The sequence below is a fragment of the Belonocnema kinseyi genome, chromosome 5 (genome assembly GCF_010883055.1).
Source record: "Belonocnema kinseyi isolate 2016_QV_RU_SX_M_011 chromosome 5, B_treatae_v1, whole genome shotgun sequence".
NCBI lineage: Eukaryota > Metazoa > Arthropoda > Insecta > Hymenoptera > Cynipidae > Belonocnema > Belonocnema kinseyi.
The window spans coordinates 53,068,841-53,085,100 of NC_046661.1; the positions used below are offsets into that span (position 1 = coordinate 53,068,841).

At 28.9% G+C, this 16,260-nt stretch overlaps 2 protein-coding genes across 17 annotated transcripts in view; one reads left to right on the forward strand and one right to left on the reverse strand.

Annotated features, from left to right (window-relative positions):
* LOC117173180 overlaps positions 1 to 11,147 on the reverse strand; it is a 263,371-nt gene extending 252,224 nt beyond the window's left edge. For all 14 annotated transcript variants that reach the window (XR_004467134.1, XR_004467132.1, XR_004467135.1 and 11 more), the window contains exon 1: positions 10,829 to 11,147. The gene's annotated coding sequence lies outside the window, so the exon portion shown is untranslated. The remainder of the gene's footprint in view (positions 1 to 10,828) is intronic.
* The window catches only part of LOC117173178 (glutathione hydrolase 1 proenzyme-like), a 138,535-nt gene continuing 133,024 nt past the window's right edge, over positions 10,750 to 16,260 (forward strand). For 2 of the 3 annotated variants that reach the window (XM_033361596.1, XM_033361600.1), the window contains exon 1: positions 11,183 to 11,291. In XM_033361596.1, the coding sequence (XP_033217487.1) occupies positions 11,284 to 11,291 (8 nt within the window). In that variant the 5' untranslated portion in view covers positions 11,183 to 11,283. Of the gene's footprint in view, positions 10,864 to 11,182; positions 11,292 to 16,260 lie in introns of those variants that run through there. The other variant, XM_033361597.1, reaches the window with a different exon arrangement.

Below are 16,260 nucleotides of genomic sequence, written 5' to 3' on the forward strand. Positions count from 1 at the left end.
ATAGTTGACTAACTTTTAACAGAAATAGTTAAACGTTCAACTAAAACGATAAGTTTAATGCGAAAAAAATGTGGAATAAAAAAGTTAAATTTTCATCCAAAAAGCTAAATTGTGTACTAGAAAAGGCATTTTTAATAAGATACATGATATTTGCACAAAAGAAATTTATTTTCCGTTAATACTAATTTTCTGTACACAAAATTAATGTTTAATCATAGTTAAACTTTCGACAAAAAAGATTAATTTTCTACCAAGAAAGACGAGTACTCAATAGAATACAAAAATTTTCAATCCAAAAAGATTACTTTTCAATGAAACATTAAATAGTTAAATTTGTGGTAGCAAAAAAATAATTTTTAACCAAAAACAAAATAAATTTTCTACAAAGTAGTTGAATTTTCAGAAAACAAATTTTCCCAACTATATTGATAAATCATCAACCAAAAAAAAACTATATTTTTAACAAAATAGTTCCACTTTCAACCAGAAAATATGAAAAAAATCGTTAAAATTCTTTGAAATCGCTTTAAATTATTGAAATTAATTGAAACTTCCTTGGAATCTATTAAAATATCCTTAGATATATCAAATCCTTTAAAATATCATGTTAAATTACTGTAAAAAATTGAAAATTCCTTGGAACATTTTAAAATACTCTTAAATATTTCTAAACCTTCCAAATATTTTGAAAGACCTTGGCATCTTTCAAACATTTCTAAAATACTTTAGAATTATTATAAATAACCCTGATGAAATTTTTTGAATTCTTTAAAATTCCATTAAATTATAAAAATCAGTTCAAATTCCTTGACATCTTTTAAAACATTCTCAAATATTTGAAACCCTTACAAATCTTTTTAAGTCTTTAGAAATTTTTTTAAGCTCTTGAAAATTCCTTGAAATTTTAAAAATACCCTGAAATATTTCAAATCCTTTAAAATATCATATGAAATTACTGTAGTCAATTGAAAATTCCTTGGAATCTTTTAAAATTCTCTAAAATTTTTCAAACCCTTGAAAATCTTTTGAAATACCTAGAACGGTTTTTAAAAATTTTGAAAGTACTTTGGAATTTTTTTAAATAACCTTTCTAAATTTTGTTTAATTCTTTGAAATTCCTTTAAATTATAAAAATCAGTTCAAATTCCTTGATATCTTTCAAAAGATTCTTAAATATTTAAAATCCTTAAAAATCTTTTGAAATCTTTTGAAATTTTTAAAAGCTCTTTGAAAATTCCTTGAAATTTTAGAAATATCCTGAAATATTTCAAATCCTTTAAAATCTCATATTACATTACTGCAATAAATAGAAAATTCTTTGGAATCTTTTAAAATTCTCTCATTTTTTCAAATCCTTTAAAATATTTTGAAATACCTAGAACTTTTTTTTAAGATTTCTAAACTACTTTTCAATTTTTTTAAATAACCTTTCCGAATTTTTTTAATTCTTTGTAATTTCTGTAAATTATAAAAATAAATGGAAAATTCCTTGACATCTTTTAAAACATCCTCAAATATTTAAAATCCTTAAAAATCTTTTGATTTTTCTTGAAATTTTAAAAATAGCCTAAATTTTTTCAAATTCTTTAAAAACTCATTATAAATAACTGCAATCAATTGAAAATTCCTTGGAATCCTTTAAAATTCTCTCAAATTTTTAAAATCCTTCAGAATCTTTTGAAATACCCAGAACTTTTTTTAAAGATTTATAAATTACTGTGGAATTTTTTTAAATAACCCTTCTAAAATTTTTTAACTTAATCAAATTCCTTAAAATTAGACAAATAAGTTGAAAATTCCATGACATCTTTTAAAACCTCCTGAAGTATGGAAGTTTATTTATAAAAAATGAATAATCATAAATAAATTTAAAGCGATTTTGAAAGATTCAAAGGAATATTCAATTGATTACAGTAATTTAATATGATATTTTAAAGGATTTGATATATTTTAGGAAATTTTAATAGATTTTAAGTAATTTGCAAATGATTCTAATAATTTAGTATGAGATTTTAAAAGATTTTAAATATTTTGTTTTAAAGGAGGTCAAGGAGTTTTCAACTTATTTTTATACTTTAAAGGAATTGCAAAGAGTTAACCAAATTTTAGTAGGGTTATTTTTAAAAATTCCAAAGTACTTTAGAAATCTTTTAAAGATCTCAAGGTCTTTCAAAACATTTTTTAGGTTTCGAAATATTTGAGAGTATTTTAAAAGGTTCCAAGGAATTTTCAGTTTTTGACAGTTATTTAATATGAGATTTTAAAGGATTTGATATATCTTGGGATATTTTAATAGATTCTAAGGCATTTTCAATTGATTTCAATAATTTAGTGTGAGATTTTAAAGAATTTGAAATCTTTTTAGGTATTTTTAAAATTGTAAGGAATTTTCAAGAGTTTTGAAGAATTTCAAGAGATTTTAAAGGATCAAAAATTTTTTAGGCTATTTTAAAACATTCCAAGGAATTTTCAATTAATTGCTATAATTTAGAGCGATTTCAAAGAATTTTAACGATCAGATCGGCAATCATCATGCAGCAGAAAACCGAAGTCGAATCGTGCATTTTCGGCTTCCACACGAACTCACAGTGGTAATCATACACTTTCTGTTTTGCGGCTCTCAAACGGTAGGTATGGTGGGGGTAAATTTCATCCACGATCTGGCAGCACTGGTACAACACATCGATTGGTATGGCTGTATCAAGGAAATAGCCGGATGCGCAATGCAACACTTAAACGCAGTGTTCTTTCAAATAGATAGTTGATGAAAGTATACGTTCAATATAGCCATGATAGCGAGGCATCAAATTCTTGTATCTACACTATAAGATTTTGATATTTTAATCATATATTTAAGGCTACACTTTTCGCAACTATCATTTCAGTCAAACAAACTTGTCTTGTGACATTAGGCTTGGTGATTTTCTGATACGTAGGTAGTAAATCTCAAATTCGTATGGCTGAGACAGCACAATTTTCTTTCTAATTCAGTTAGAAATTCTCAAGCAAACTCGGATTGCCATTAGCCTCAAAGCTATTTCTTTCAGTGTATATGCCGAACTACAAAATTCATTGGAATAACATTTAAAAATGTTACATTTATTGCTACAGAAGATTGCAATATTTGCAAAGGACTATAGTATCGTCGAGAGAGACCGGCACACTGATTTAGTAAGCGACTTAGTAAAAATTTGTGCAGTCAGATTAGCAGACGAAAAAAGATTAACCCAACATGCGCCGCGTCGCGTTGAAGGTTACGATACGTACACTGAAAAAATGTTTATGTATATTACCAAGAATTCTATCTATCCCAGCTAGAAAGTATCGCTGGATTTCGTCTTCCTAAATAGTTAGCTATATTGAAAAGATTTTCTTGCGGGCAAAATATAGGTCTAGTATCTAGAAAATTTAGCTGTCATGTCTATATTTCTATTGCGAAACAGGTATAGGTGTCACACTTAACCAGATTCAGCTAGACATTCTAGGTGAAAAATATAGCTAAACTTGACAGCCTATCTAGCTGCGTTTTCTGGCTGAAGTGTCTATAATTTTTTTAGCTAATAGACCGATATATTTTCAGGTATTATGACGCAAAAATGTATCAGTATATATAATTACTTGAATCTTTACTCATGTATTAGATACATACATGACTTAATAATTAAAAATTTTAAATAACAAGTTATAATCAGTACATATCAATATGTACAATAGGGCGTATCGAAAAGAAATTGTAAAAAAAAAAACATTTTCTGAGGTTATACGCGCACTGATAAACGAATACTCACTTTCCTTTGAAAGCTTAAATATATTTCTGGAGGTACCCGCTAATCGAAACATCTCTTATTTCCGTCATCGGTTAGATCATTGGCGTTGCATTACTGTTTATATTATTCATTTTTTATCTCTCACAAGCCACACGACACGAGGCACGAGCTTCTTGTATTTACGAAAAGTTCGGGCGTTAGTGTTATACGAACTAATGCAAGGCGGTATTTTTGAAAATGCATTTCAATTTATAGGCATAAAACTAATGCTACAATTATTTTGGGTTAGAATTTTTAGCTGTACGAGCAACCTAATTATAGGAAATATGCTGTTTGCTCATGACTGCTAGAATGTTTAACAAATAAGGATAGAATTATCTACCAAATTTTCTGTCTGCAGGAGACAGACGGCTTATATATATTAGCTATCTAATTTGCAGTTCTACCTTAACTTTATTGCAAATTCAGCTATATCTCCCCAGCAATGTATTTCTAGCCACAACAGCTATACTATTTTTTTAGTTTATCCTTTACACGAGCATATGACGTAAATGCAGACTTATTTATAATGGGATGTTGAACTCTTTCGCACTATTATATTTATTTAAATTGCAATTGTACAGTACGCAAGATTGTACATAGTTTATGCATTATTATATACATGCAGGAATATTATATTACAAGATGAAACAGAAAAATGTGATTAAAGTAAAGCTGGTGGAAATTGAATACGGGTTTCTCCCGCGGCAGCACGGCGATATTCCATTCTGCTAAACTAGATAATGGGATCCAGAAATTTATCGCCCAGATGAAGTAAATGCTAGCGCTTAAATTTATTTCCATAAAATTATTCATTAATTGTTCACAGTGATGGCATTTTTAAAATTCTAAGCACTAATATCTTAACGTAATCAAATATCCTAATATCGAGGTTGAAAAATAACTTTTTGCACCCTGTGGAAAATTTGTTTTTCAATTGTAACTTTTCGAATTATCCTAATTTATTGTAATAAGGATCTTTGCATCAAACCAAATTGAGTGATTGATAAATTTAAGGAATTTCAGTAGAGCGTTGGTCGGCTGACATCGTTTACGCTCGGCTGCACTCGGTCCAACGCTAGGCTCGCTTGCTAAGTCACTAATATTCGAGAGCGATCTTTCGAATTTGTCTTACTCCATGATACAAAAAATAGAAAGTGTCATAGTAGAATTCATATTCCTGCAAACAATAGCAATTCCTCTGACAAATTTAGTCTTTTATGTTATTTTAGGTACTTATTACTTCTACTCTTTTCATATAATTTAATTATGTCTCTACTAATTTATCCTATCCAGGATTTTACTATAAAAATACTAAGACTTCGTATTGTCAATAGGAAAATTTCATATAAAAATAGCATAGCTTACGATTATTGTACTGAAATATACGAATTATCGCCTTGGTCCCTGGATTGTAACCTAATTTAGTAATTTTTTCAGTACAAAGTTTCCCAACTGAAGTACCTAAACGTATTTTATTGTACTCTAATACATTTTCCAAAGTTTTAGCTCGATATTTTATTTGCAAAAAAAAATTCTTAAGGTTCAAAAAAATATTCAGTAAACTGATAAAGTAATGTCGGTAATATAGGTATTTCGCTGTGTCACATGGCCTTAAATTCTCTATATTTAGAAAAAAATTGGTGAAGAAAGTAAATTCTAACTTCTATAGCAATTTTTATGATCATTATTGTTAATGTAACTAATAATCATAAAATTGGGACGATGGTCGTGGGAGCTAAAGCGTAGGCTCTGGACCCACTCCGCCGGCTTGCGGGTTTGATTCCCGCCTCGCATTCTGGAAGAGCCAGGCCGCCCATGCTGTTGCTCTTGATTGTTCGGAACCCACCTTAAACTGTAGGTCCCCCTCCCACCACCAAGTAAGTGTTTGGGGGGTGTGTTAAGGAATAAGGAAGAAGGTGTAAGAAAAATCTAAGCCCTTAGGGGCCACATTAGAAGCTTCCAGTATCATACTTAATCATACTTAATTTAATATTATTTAATATAATAATATTAAAATTGCTCATTGAAGTAAAACTTTACAGAAAAATTCTAAGAATTCTGATAAACATTTCATCACTAGAAGTTTTGTATTGCTTAAATCTACGTCGATAGACTTTGCGATTTAAAATATCGAAACCTCATTCACGTGCTTATATAGAAAAAATTATTATCTAACCATTTTTCATTTTAAAAACAGATAAACATGAATTACTCTGCCATATAAAGTACACTTTTAAATGTAATTCCATAAACTTTAGAGTAAAACTCTTAATATTCTATGAATTAGAGCGAGTTAAAGTGAAAAAATACGGAATTTCTTCATTTTTTTAAAATTCGCGTTTAGCGAAATTATTTTGAAAACGAATAGAGCTACACATCTTTTTGTACGAGGAAACTAGATGCGCATTTATATTTATAATAAATATATATGTTTGAAAAATTAAAATTCCAAAGTGTTTTCAAAAATGCCGAAAAGCTTTCCAGCCACCAGCGCTTAGAACTTTGCTTCTACGATCCGGCGCGTCGGTTCAATCTGCTTTTGACTTGAACCTTTCTAACCTTCAAACTGTGCTTCAATTTTCAAGATAACTTACAGATTTTCTTGATTACTTTTGAATGTACAAGTATTTTTATATAGTGTTATTTTTCTATTAATTTTATATTCTACATTATAAATATTGATACGAAAACTGGGTTAATTATTTATTTGAAGTCTTAAATACCAACTCTAAATTCAAAATTCTCTGTACAGCGTATTAAGACTTTTGAGAGGTAATTTAAAATTTGATGATATATACCTGAAAAAAATATTTTCTTAAATTTCAAAATTATTTTTCGACGGCAATTATTTAATTTATTCCATGATATTTTGCAAGTTTTTCAATCTAGTTTAAACATAAAAAGAAGGCCCCGTACAGGCACCAAGGAATGTTGATAAGAATGGGGTAATTAAGAGACGGCAATACGTATCTAGTAAAATAAAATTAATTGGGACGAATCGGGGCGAATTAACATTCTTGAATAAGCCCAAATCTGGCTTTTTGATTCGTTTAAACGAATTAAACCAACTCGAATTGATTACGTGTCAATCCACCTTGATTCGCGCTCAATATAATTTCGAAAAAAAATTAATAAAAATTGCCTGCCTCAAAATTGAAGTATGGGAATTTTTGACATACATTTACAACGGATGTCTTATACTGTCGTGATATTTAATAAATCAATATCTACAAAAACAGAAAACCGATATAATCGGTTAAAATCATTCTTCGTGTAGACCGCTCATTTCAAATTAGTTTTTTAACTTTTTTATCGTTCTTGGCTAATTTATAGGTGATCTTCTCATCTCTATAAAAAATTAAATAAATCGTTAATTTGTTATAAAAAATGCAGATACTGCAAAAAATGTGAACCGAAATTACGCAAAAACGCCGCATCTGTACAAAATGCTTTCTTGCGAACAACGGGCCTCGGAAAGCAGCCTTGGTGTTCGCAAGAAAGCAGTATCTGCGAAAAATTTAAATTTACGGCGCATATACAAGAATATCGGGTCCCCTAAAATTTTTTCGCTAATTCCGGACGAATAGGATATATGAAGATTATATTACTTTTCATGAATTCACAACCTGCTTCTATTCATTATTGTCGCAAAGGGAGATTCAGGAGGGTTCTTATCGTATTTTTGGTAAATTCTTCGCAATCACTGTCTTTTTACTGGATATTTACTCTTTAAATCTATTTTAGCCAAACAGTTTTGCCATTACAGTTTTTGTTATATCTTGTGTCATTCTTCAGAAAACTTAAATCTTTAATGCCTTTTTTCACGACTAAAACTATGGGGAATATGCATCAGGAGACTAAAGTCCTGTACGTAGGCTTCACCAAAAACGAGCATTTTTCGGGCTCAAACAAAAATGCAAAATTCCTCAATTTTTTTTCGCACTTTTTAACCCATGTTCCTTCTCGAATTCTGCAAAAATACCAAAAAATATAGTCCTTCGTATTTTTCGTTCAACATGGTACTGAGACTTGAATAGAGAAGAAATTGAATTTTTAACTACAACAAAAACAGCACATAAAAACATTCAAGTTGAAGAAAACTTACGCTTTGACCCGGCTTTTAATATAATGCAACTAAATTCCAGAAGAAAACTTTAGTTATAATTTATAAAATACAATAAGTCTGAATGCGATATACTGCGAAGATTATATGTTGATGCGCTTGATGAATAATTTTGAAGTACCTACTTCGTACATTATAGCATCACATCAATAACATGCGCTTCAATCACAGTTAATTCATGATAAATATCATTATTATAATTATTTAAATTTTCTTTTATCTGATAACAATTTAACCTTCTGTGGAAATAACATTCACATATCACAGACGTAAATAATGCAAAATGTCAACATAGGCGGCTATCGTTTTAATACGTGTGCTGCGCTAGCACCATTTTCATACGAACAAAATATGCTCATTTTCAGTTACTCTGGTTTGGTCTCCCCAGGTACGAACTGATCATCGGCCTACGGTCGGTCCAACTTTGTGCGCCACTGGTCGGGCCATCCAGCTAAATGATAACGATCAACCGCCTTTGACTTATCCGCGTCGGCCCGACATTTGGTCCTATATATGGGCCATCTATAAAGATGAAGTCAGTCCAATCTTCGACAAAAATTAAGTTTTAAATAAAATTTATACAATTTAAAAATTAAAACAATGTAATTACATTAATTAATCAAATTTAATTTTTAGTAACAATAATTTAAAAAAAGTTTTTTTTTGAAATTATTATATAATCTTAGTTTTTCATCATTATTAAATACATAATTCGCATACACAGTCACTTACACATTTATCTAACGCTTTAATGCTTTAAAAAATCTCTCTTGCCGAGGATTCGAACCCTACTTCAAGTGTATTTTAAAACGCACTCTAATCACTTCGCTATCGAAGCACTTAAAGTTTGGTTACAAAAACTCTGCTGAATAATTTGACGGAATTTTTCGACCGAATTTTTTTTTCATGTCATATTTTTCAATAAGGAACTTCATGATAATTTTAGCAAAATTTGTAATTTGTTGATTAATCTTATGATTATTTTAAAACAAATGCATTATTCGGTCATTTATCGGAAGTAAAATTCTGATTTTTCAATGACAGTCCTTTCAATTAGGAACTTCATGACAATTAAAGCAACATTTATAATCATTTGATAAATCGAATGATTTTCCAAATCAAATCTAATGAAAAAATGCATTCATCATGCGTTTATCGACATCAAAATTCGTTTTTCCGATATCAACTTTCTTAATTAGAAATTTCATGATAATTTCAGCAAAATTAATGACTTTTTTGTTCAATTTTATAATTTCTTTTAATAAATTTGATTAAAAAAGTGCATTAATGGAGCATTTATCAACGGAAAAATTATTTTTTCTGCGATTTCAGATTTTTTCATTGGGATCTTCATAATAAATTTAGCAACAGTTATGATTATTCAATAAATTTTATGATTTTTTAAAACAAATTTATTAAACATATGCATTATTTGGGTATTCGACAATGAAAAAGTTATCAAAAATGTTGGAAAAGTCGAAAAATGCCTCATTTAATGCATTTGTTTAATAAATTGATTTATAATATTAACAATAATAATTTCACGAAGCAATTTATTCATCATTATATTTCTTTTATATAAATTTCTTGCAATATAACTTTAAAAAACGTAAACACTTGAAAAATCGTTGAAAACATTCGTTGAACGAATAATTTGTTTATAATAATTTTTCTTGTTTATTATATAAATCTTACTCTATGAAGCATAGGGAATTTCAAGATATGAAAAATGGCCATTCAGTTCATCATATTTGTTAATTTATAAAAAAAATTGAAAACCTGATTTAGAATATTTAAAAAAAGATGGCTATATTCTAATTTTTACTTGTATAGGTTACTCACTAAAAATATTATTTGATAGAAAATTTAAAATAATTAAATTTTGAATGCCTTGTTGTCGCATGGTTTTTTTTTTAAGCAAATTGTTTTATTTTTTCCATGGATTAATTTGAAAAGAGGCTTGAAAAATTGGGAAGCTATATTTTGAAAATATTATATAGTGAAATAGTTACATTTTGAATATGTGCCACTATTCAATTAATAATTTTGAATGTTTCATTTCGACATTTTTAATTATGATATTGTGTGACAAATCAAAAAGTTTTTAATTTTTTGTATGTTGGATTGTCTGTCACTCAAAAAGAACTTGAATAAATATATTCTCACATTATAATATGCAGTAAATTCTAATAATTAAAAATTTAAAACCTCTCGATAGGATTTAAAATTATGCTGAGCTTATAGAGTATTAAAATCGGAGGAGTATTAAGGGCATGCGACACAGTGGAATTCCTACATTACCAACCTCTTTTTTCTATTGAACAAAATTTTTTTTTGAACCATAGAACTTTTTTTGTAAATCAAATATCGAACTCAAAATTTCAGGAGAGCATTAGAAGACATTATCCTACGTTTATGTACTGCATTTGAATCGAAATTTGGCAAAAAATTTCAGAAATAATTTTTTTTTTAAATTCCGATTCAAATGCAGTACATAAACGTAGAATAATGTCTTCTTATGCTCTCCTCAAATTTTGAGTTCGATATTTCATTTGCCAAAAAAGTAATACAGTTCACAAAAAAATTTTGTTCAATGGAAAAAAGAGGTTGGTAATGTAGGAATCCCACTGTGCCGCATGCCCTTAAGGAGATCCAAAAAAGAAATCATTCAGCTTCATGGAGAATATAAAAAGGACCTATATTTGGACTCGGGTAGCATTCGAATTTATAATTTAATTGGGTCAGGCTACAAATATCTTGGGGTAAACTGTCACCATGGAGTTTGGGGGTGGCTCACTTGTCCTCACGTTCACCAGTAGCTTAAATAAAGGACCAGGTAAATCTCGACTAGCAAGAGAGAAATCGTGAAAAGTTATATTAGAAAAGAGGTACTTACTTTTAGCTGAATATCTGGGCGTAATTCAACTAAGGGTAAGTTGATTAGAGATTAAACTGCTATTGATGCGAATTTTTAACTTCGTTTAAATGATTGACCCGAACTGATTGACGTATCCTGAACTGTCCGAGTTGATGAGGTATCGTCCATATATTACGTAAGACATTTTTCTTTTGTTTATATCGCTGTGTCCTTTTCAACTTGATAAAAATATTATTTTCGTCTTTATTAAAACAACAGAAAAACTTCTTACGTAATATATGGACAATCCCTGATGACTAGAACTTGCTTGACGAGTATGGGGAAGGCGACTGACACTTGTGGCCGCTGCGGGCGCTAGTAAGCGTGTAGATACGCCAGACGGCGGCTTTAACGGCGGCGACGTCTGCTATTCGCATTATATCAGTCCTTGATACCGTATTGTTAAAGTGTCGGCTTGAAGCACTATTTTCCAAATGCCGTGGTATGTATGAAGCGTTAAAATAAACGAGCACATTGCTCTCCAAATTACAAAAAAAATAAGGAAAATCTTAGGGCGGTCCAAATTTAAACTTGTAAAAATTCAATTTTCGATGTTTGCTCATAGACCCCCCCCCCCCCCCCCCACACACACACACAAATGTTTGTTTTCGCTCAAATAAATTCCATTTTTTTTTAATCGGTCAAAATTAAACAGTGCCCCCGGACTTTTGAAATTAACACCTGGTATTCAATGAATAAAGCTTGGTTTTCGCAAAAATGGAAAAAAAAACAATACTTGTTATAAACTTTTTGTAAATTAAAGTTTCATCACCTTTCATTGAATGTTTAAGGAATAATTTCTACTCAATAGTTTTCAATTTATTCCTCCTACTAATTTCCCTTGTATTTGGCGCGGAACAGGCCCCAATATATGTAAGATCGCAGCTTTATGTAAAATTCATGCCAAAGACGGTACTTTGTGGAATTTTTTTGAACACACATTTTGTTCTTCTATGAGTGAAAAGTTTCAAAGTATTTTATAATTAATTTCGAACTGTTTACAAAATTATTATTCGTTTAAACAATTTTTGTTTGGTCTTTAAATCGTGCAAACTTATTATTTTTCGGGATAAATGATACAGTTGGTGAATTTAAAAAATAATGTCACTAATTTAACAAAGTTTGTATTTGTTTGAACAATTTACATTTTTAAAAATAATTTTCCCCTTTTAATCGTAAAAAGTTATAGTTTGGTAAATAAATTAAGCAATAAATTAAGCAAAGTTCTGCCATCCAACGGAAAAACCTAGTAAGTGACTTTTGCCATAGAGGTTATTTTCTCATGCGCATCGATCGGAAAATAGTCTCTATGGCAAATGTCACTTACTAGATTTTTCCGTTGGACAGCAGAGTATAAAGCGTACAAAGCGTCTCGAGTTTTGACTGCGGTAACAGTACATTGCTGCGCGCTTATTTATTTCTGTGTTTTTGTATACAAATAAGTTAACAAACCGTGAACTGAAAACTGTGGGTCAGTAATACAGATTTAATTGTAATCATTAAATGATATAAAATATGCAGATAGAATAATGTGAAGGTAACAAATTTCTGTATTTCACGAAAATGGGCCCGCGCTGGGCGGGCACATTTTCATCGCACGCTACGCGTTCAGTCTTTGTATGTACTTCTCTCACATTTGTGCATAGACGTTTTAAAATTCAAATTCAAATCATCGACAACTGTCATTTGGTGACTTAAATCTCATTTATTAAAGCTCCTTCGGCTTTAATGAACACATTTTCATCACGTATCTCGTGCTTTGCACTCAATTTTGCCCAAAGTACAAACTTTTCTACATTATGTTCAACACAATTATATCAAACGTATATTATAATTATATATGTACCTCGGTCTAGAATTGCTTATTTACAGTATCTTCGGAAATCGCTGTACGATCAGCGAAAGTACTATCAAAGATATTAGGTCCTAGATACGGCATGAGATTAGTTGCACCACATACCGGTAGTTAGCGCGGCAGGCAAGTTTGTGGTCCTGCATATATATATATATATATATTGCTTTTAGTTCGGCCACATACTTGTAGAGGCGCGATATGTACCGATTGGTTCCGCCACATGTTTGTAGAGGAGCGACAGGCAGCTATATATTTGGTCGCGCCAAATTATAGTGCATTTGAAATCCAAAATGGTAATAATCTAATTTTACTTTATAAGTGAATGGAAAAATAATTTTAATTGAGTAGGAAAGGTCTTGAAGCAATTCGAAAACTCTAAAGACTTTTTGAAATCAAAATTATGCCCAAAATGTAGCAAAGATGTTAGTATAAAATAGTAATAACAAATTTAAATTAAAAAGTTTATTTTTTATTTAAGTTATAATTTTTTTGGAAATTAGTAGAACAGTGAATTTGAAGATACAATTAAGTTTTATTTAAATTTAAATAAACTAAAAAAGCTGTCTGGTTAAATCAACCAGAATTGTGGTTGAATATGTCCTTATTATTTTTTTCTGGTTAAAGGAACAAAAATTCTGAAAAGAAATTTCCTTATAAAAACTTCTAAAAATTTTTTTTTGCTAAATTTTTTTATAGAGCTAGACAAATGTCTTCTGAAGTGTTGCATTTTTTAAATATTAGTGAATTAAGTGGCATATGAGATTTTAACAGCTGTAAAGTGTAAGAAGCATTTTCGTAAGTCAAAGGAAATTACGGCTTGCTTCTACAGTTTAGCTAAGGCCATCGTATAATTGTGAACCATTTTTCAAATTGAAATAAGACGTAACTCAATCTTACAAAATGTCATTTTCCCTGCTCCAGAAATCTAACTTTAAGAAAAAATGTAAGTGCTTAATTTTTATTTTATTATCATTTGATACTAAAACTTGACATAAAAATTGCCATAATTTTCGTCTTTTTGTAGTTTTAATATATGAGCTAATTACATTTTTTAAACCGCAACCATGAAAAATAATATAAACCAATGCTATAAATTCACAGAACTATTATGTACTTCAATAGTCTATATTTTTTTTAAGAATTTGACGCTGTTTTTATTTTACTTTATTTTTAATAAATATATAGATTTCCTTAGTCTTTTATTTAGTTTCCTTTAATTGTTTCCTTTATTTCTTTATTTTGTATTTCTTGAGAAAAATAAGTTGAAACTTTAAAATGTTCTCCAACGGTCATGTATAGAAAACTATACTTTCCAGCCGGTCGATTAAGCTTTTGTTTGCATTTACTTGTTTAACTGTTTGCATATTTAATTCCATTAAAATTTTTTGATTTTGCTAAAATAATTATCTTAAATTCTTTCCTTTAATAAAAAACTTGCTTGTTTAAATTTGTTCGTAAATAAATTTATTTTCTAATAATTTAAATATTTGATTAACTTTCAGTTTCTTTTATAAAATTTTAAAGGCTTATGCATTATAAATTAATTACGTCATTAACAAAAAAAGTTTTTTAAAGAAAAATAACAACAATCATGCAAAAACCCCCACTTTTTTATTTGAAAAAGATATTAACAATGTTTACTTCTTGCATAATTAAAAAGAAATTAGGAAGGAATTTCATATTTGAATAAAATTATGAATCGAACCAAAAAATACATGATCTGGCACTTTTTTGTTAGACTTATTTTTTCAAAAATTGTATACTCCTTTTCAAAGATCTTAATTGAAAACCGAAGTTTAATTCCGCTCTATTGTATTGTTCACAACTTTCTTCTAACTGCAATTCATACCACAGTAGACAATTAGACATAATGTAAAAATTACAATGAACATGATAAGTCAAAACTGTCATCTAGGTACTTGAAGTTAAAGTGAATATTTATTTCTGACAATATTAAACCTTCCATTTTAATATTGTGTTTATTAAATTAAAAAGGAAGATATGTTAAAATTATTTACGCCTAGCGTTATAATGCTTAAAGCTTCTTGTTCTTCAAAAATCATTATATTCCAATCAAGATTTTTTCTTACTTCTTAAATCTTGTAAACAAGAACAAATGTTTTCATGTAATAAATGAGTGACGAAATTTTGTTATCAAATAATTTTTTTTCAATGTGATCAGCCGTGATTATTTCTGCCGTCTTGGAGAAAAAAGTTACTCTCTAAAGTTTGACGTAAGGGTCATTTTCGCGTTGCAGCGTATACGTAAAGAAGACTCACGTCAAAACGAAGATAGTGAGTTTCTTCACGCAAAAAGCAGATTTGGCTTAACCCATTTTTCCGTCTCGATGGATCGTTCACCTTGGCGTGCGGGGTATTTCCTAAATTAATTTTTTTACGTAAAAAAAAGTCGTGTCTACTAAAATGTAATATTTTTTTCTCGATGACTCAAATTAAAGAAAAAGGTTTGAAAGTGTAAAATTAAAAATTTAAAACATTGAACAAATTCTGAATTTAAGAATCAAATCCTAAAGAATTAAAAATTTTAGCATTGAAATTTAATTTGGTTTTGAATATAAGAATTTAATATCGTAAAATTGACAACTGTAACCCTTCTAACTTGATTAGGCTTAAATTAATGGCCTCCAAAATCTGATAATATCCAAATACAAACATTTAGAATTCTGCATTTCAATTTTCAATTCAAAACTTTCAAAATTAAATAATTTAAATTTATCAGATGATACTTGAGGCATATTCAAAATTTTAAAAATATGAATCCTTTTATTTTTAATTTATCAACTCTATGAAAAAATTTCAAATAATGCCATTCTTGAAATTTCTGTTCATAAAATTACTCAATTTGAATGTTTTAAATTGAAAATATATTAAAAACTTTCAATTTAAAATTCCTCTCCTTATAAAAATTTTTCGATTTCAAAGGCTTGACATTAATTCCAATTTTTCACGAGGTTTAACGTCGAATAATTTGCTTATTGCAGCTTTAAATTATTTATATCCTAAAGCTGAAAAAAATGTATTGCCGAATCATAAGTGATTTCATTTAAAACATTTAAAATTAAATATTTTGAATTTATAAACTAGTTTCTTTTAATAATTATTATTTTATTCTTACGCTTCTAAAATAAAATAATTATACTGTAATTTTCATTGTTTTCATTTCAAATTTCTCTCATTTAAAACCTTTTAATTTCAAAGGCTTTGAAGTTATAATCCAATTTTCGAAACTGAATAATTTTGAATGGAATAATTATTTAATTGCTAACATACTTCTAATTTAAAATAAAATTGTGGGATAGTAAAGTATTTCCATGCAAAATAGTTATGCTAAAGTTTAACCGTTAAACGGCCAAAACGCCACTACCGGTACACTGCTTCTTAATGGCCAATAACTAAGACTATTCGACACTAGAAAAAATTGAGACACATATGCTTTTATTGCTTAAGATCTCCTCTTTCCGACGGTGCCAATGAAATTTTTCAAAAAATTTTCCTATTATCCCAAAATTCCAGTTTAAACAAAAAAAAACGTGAT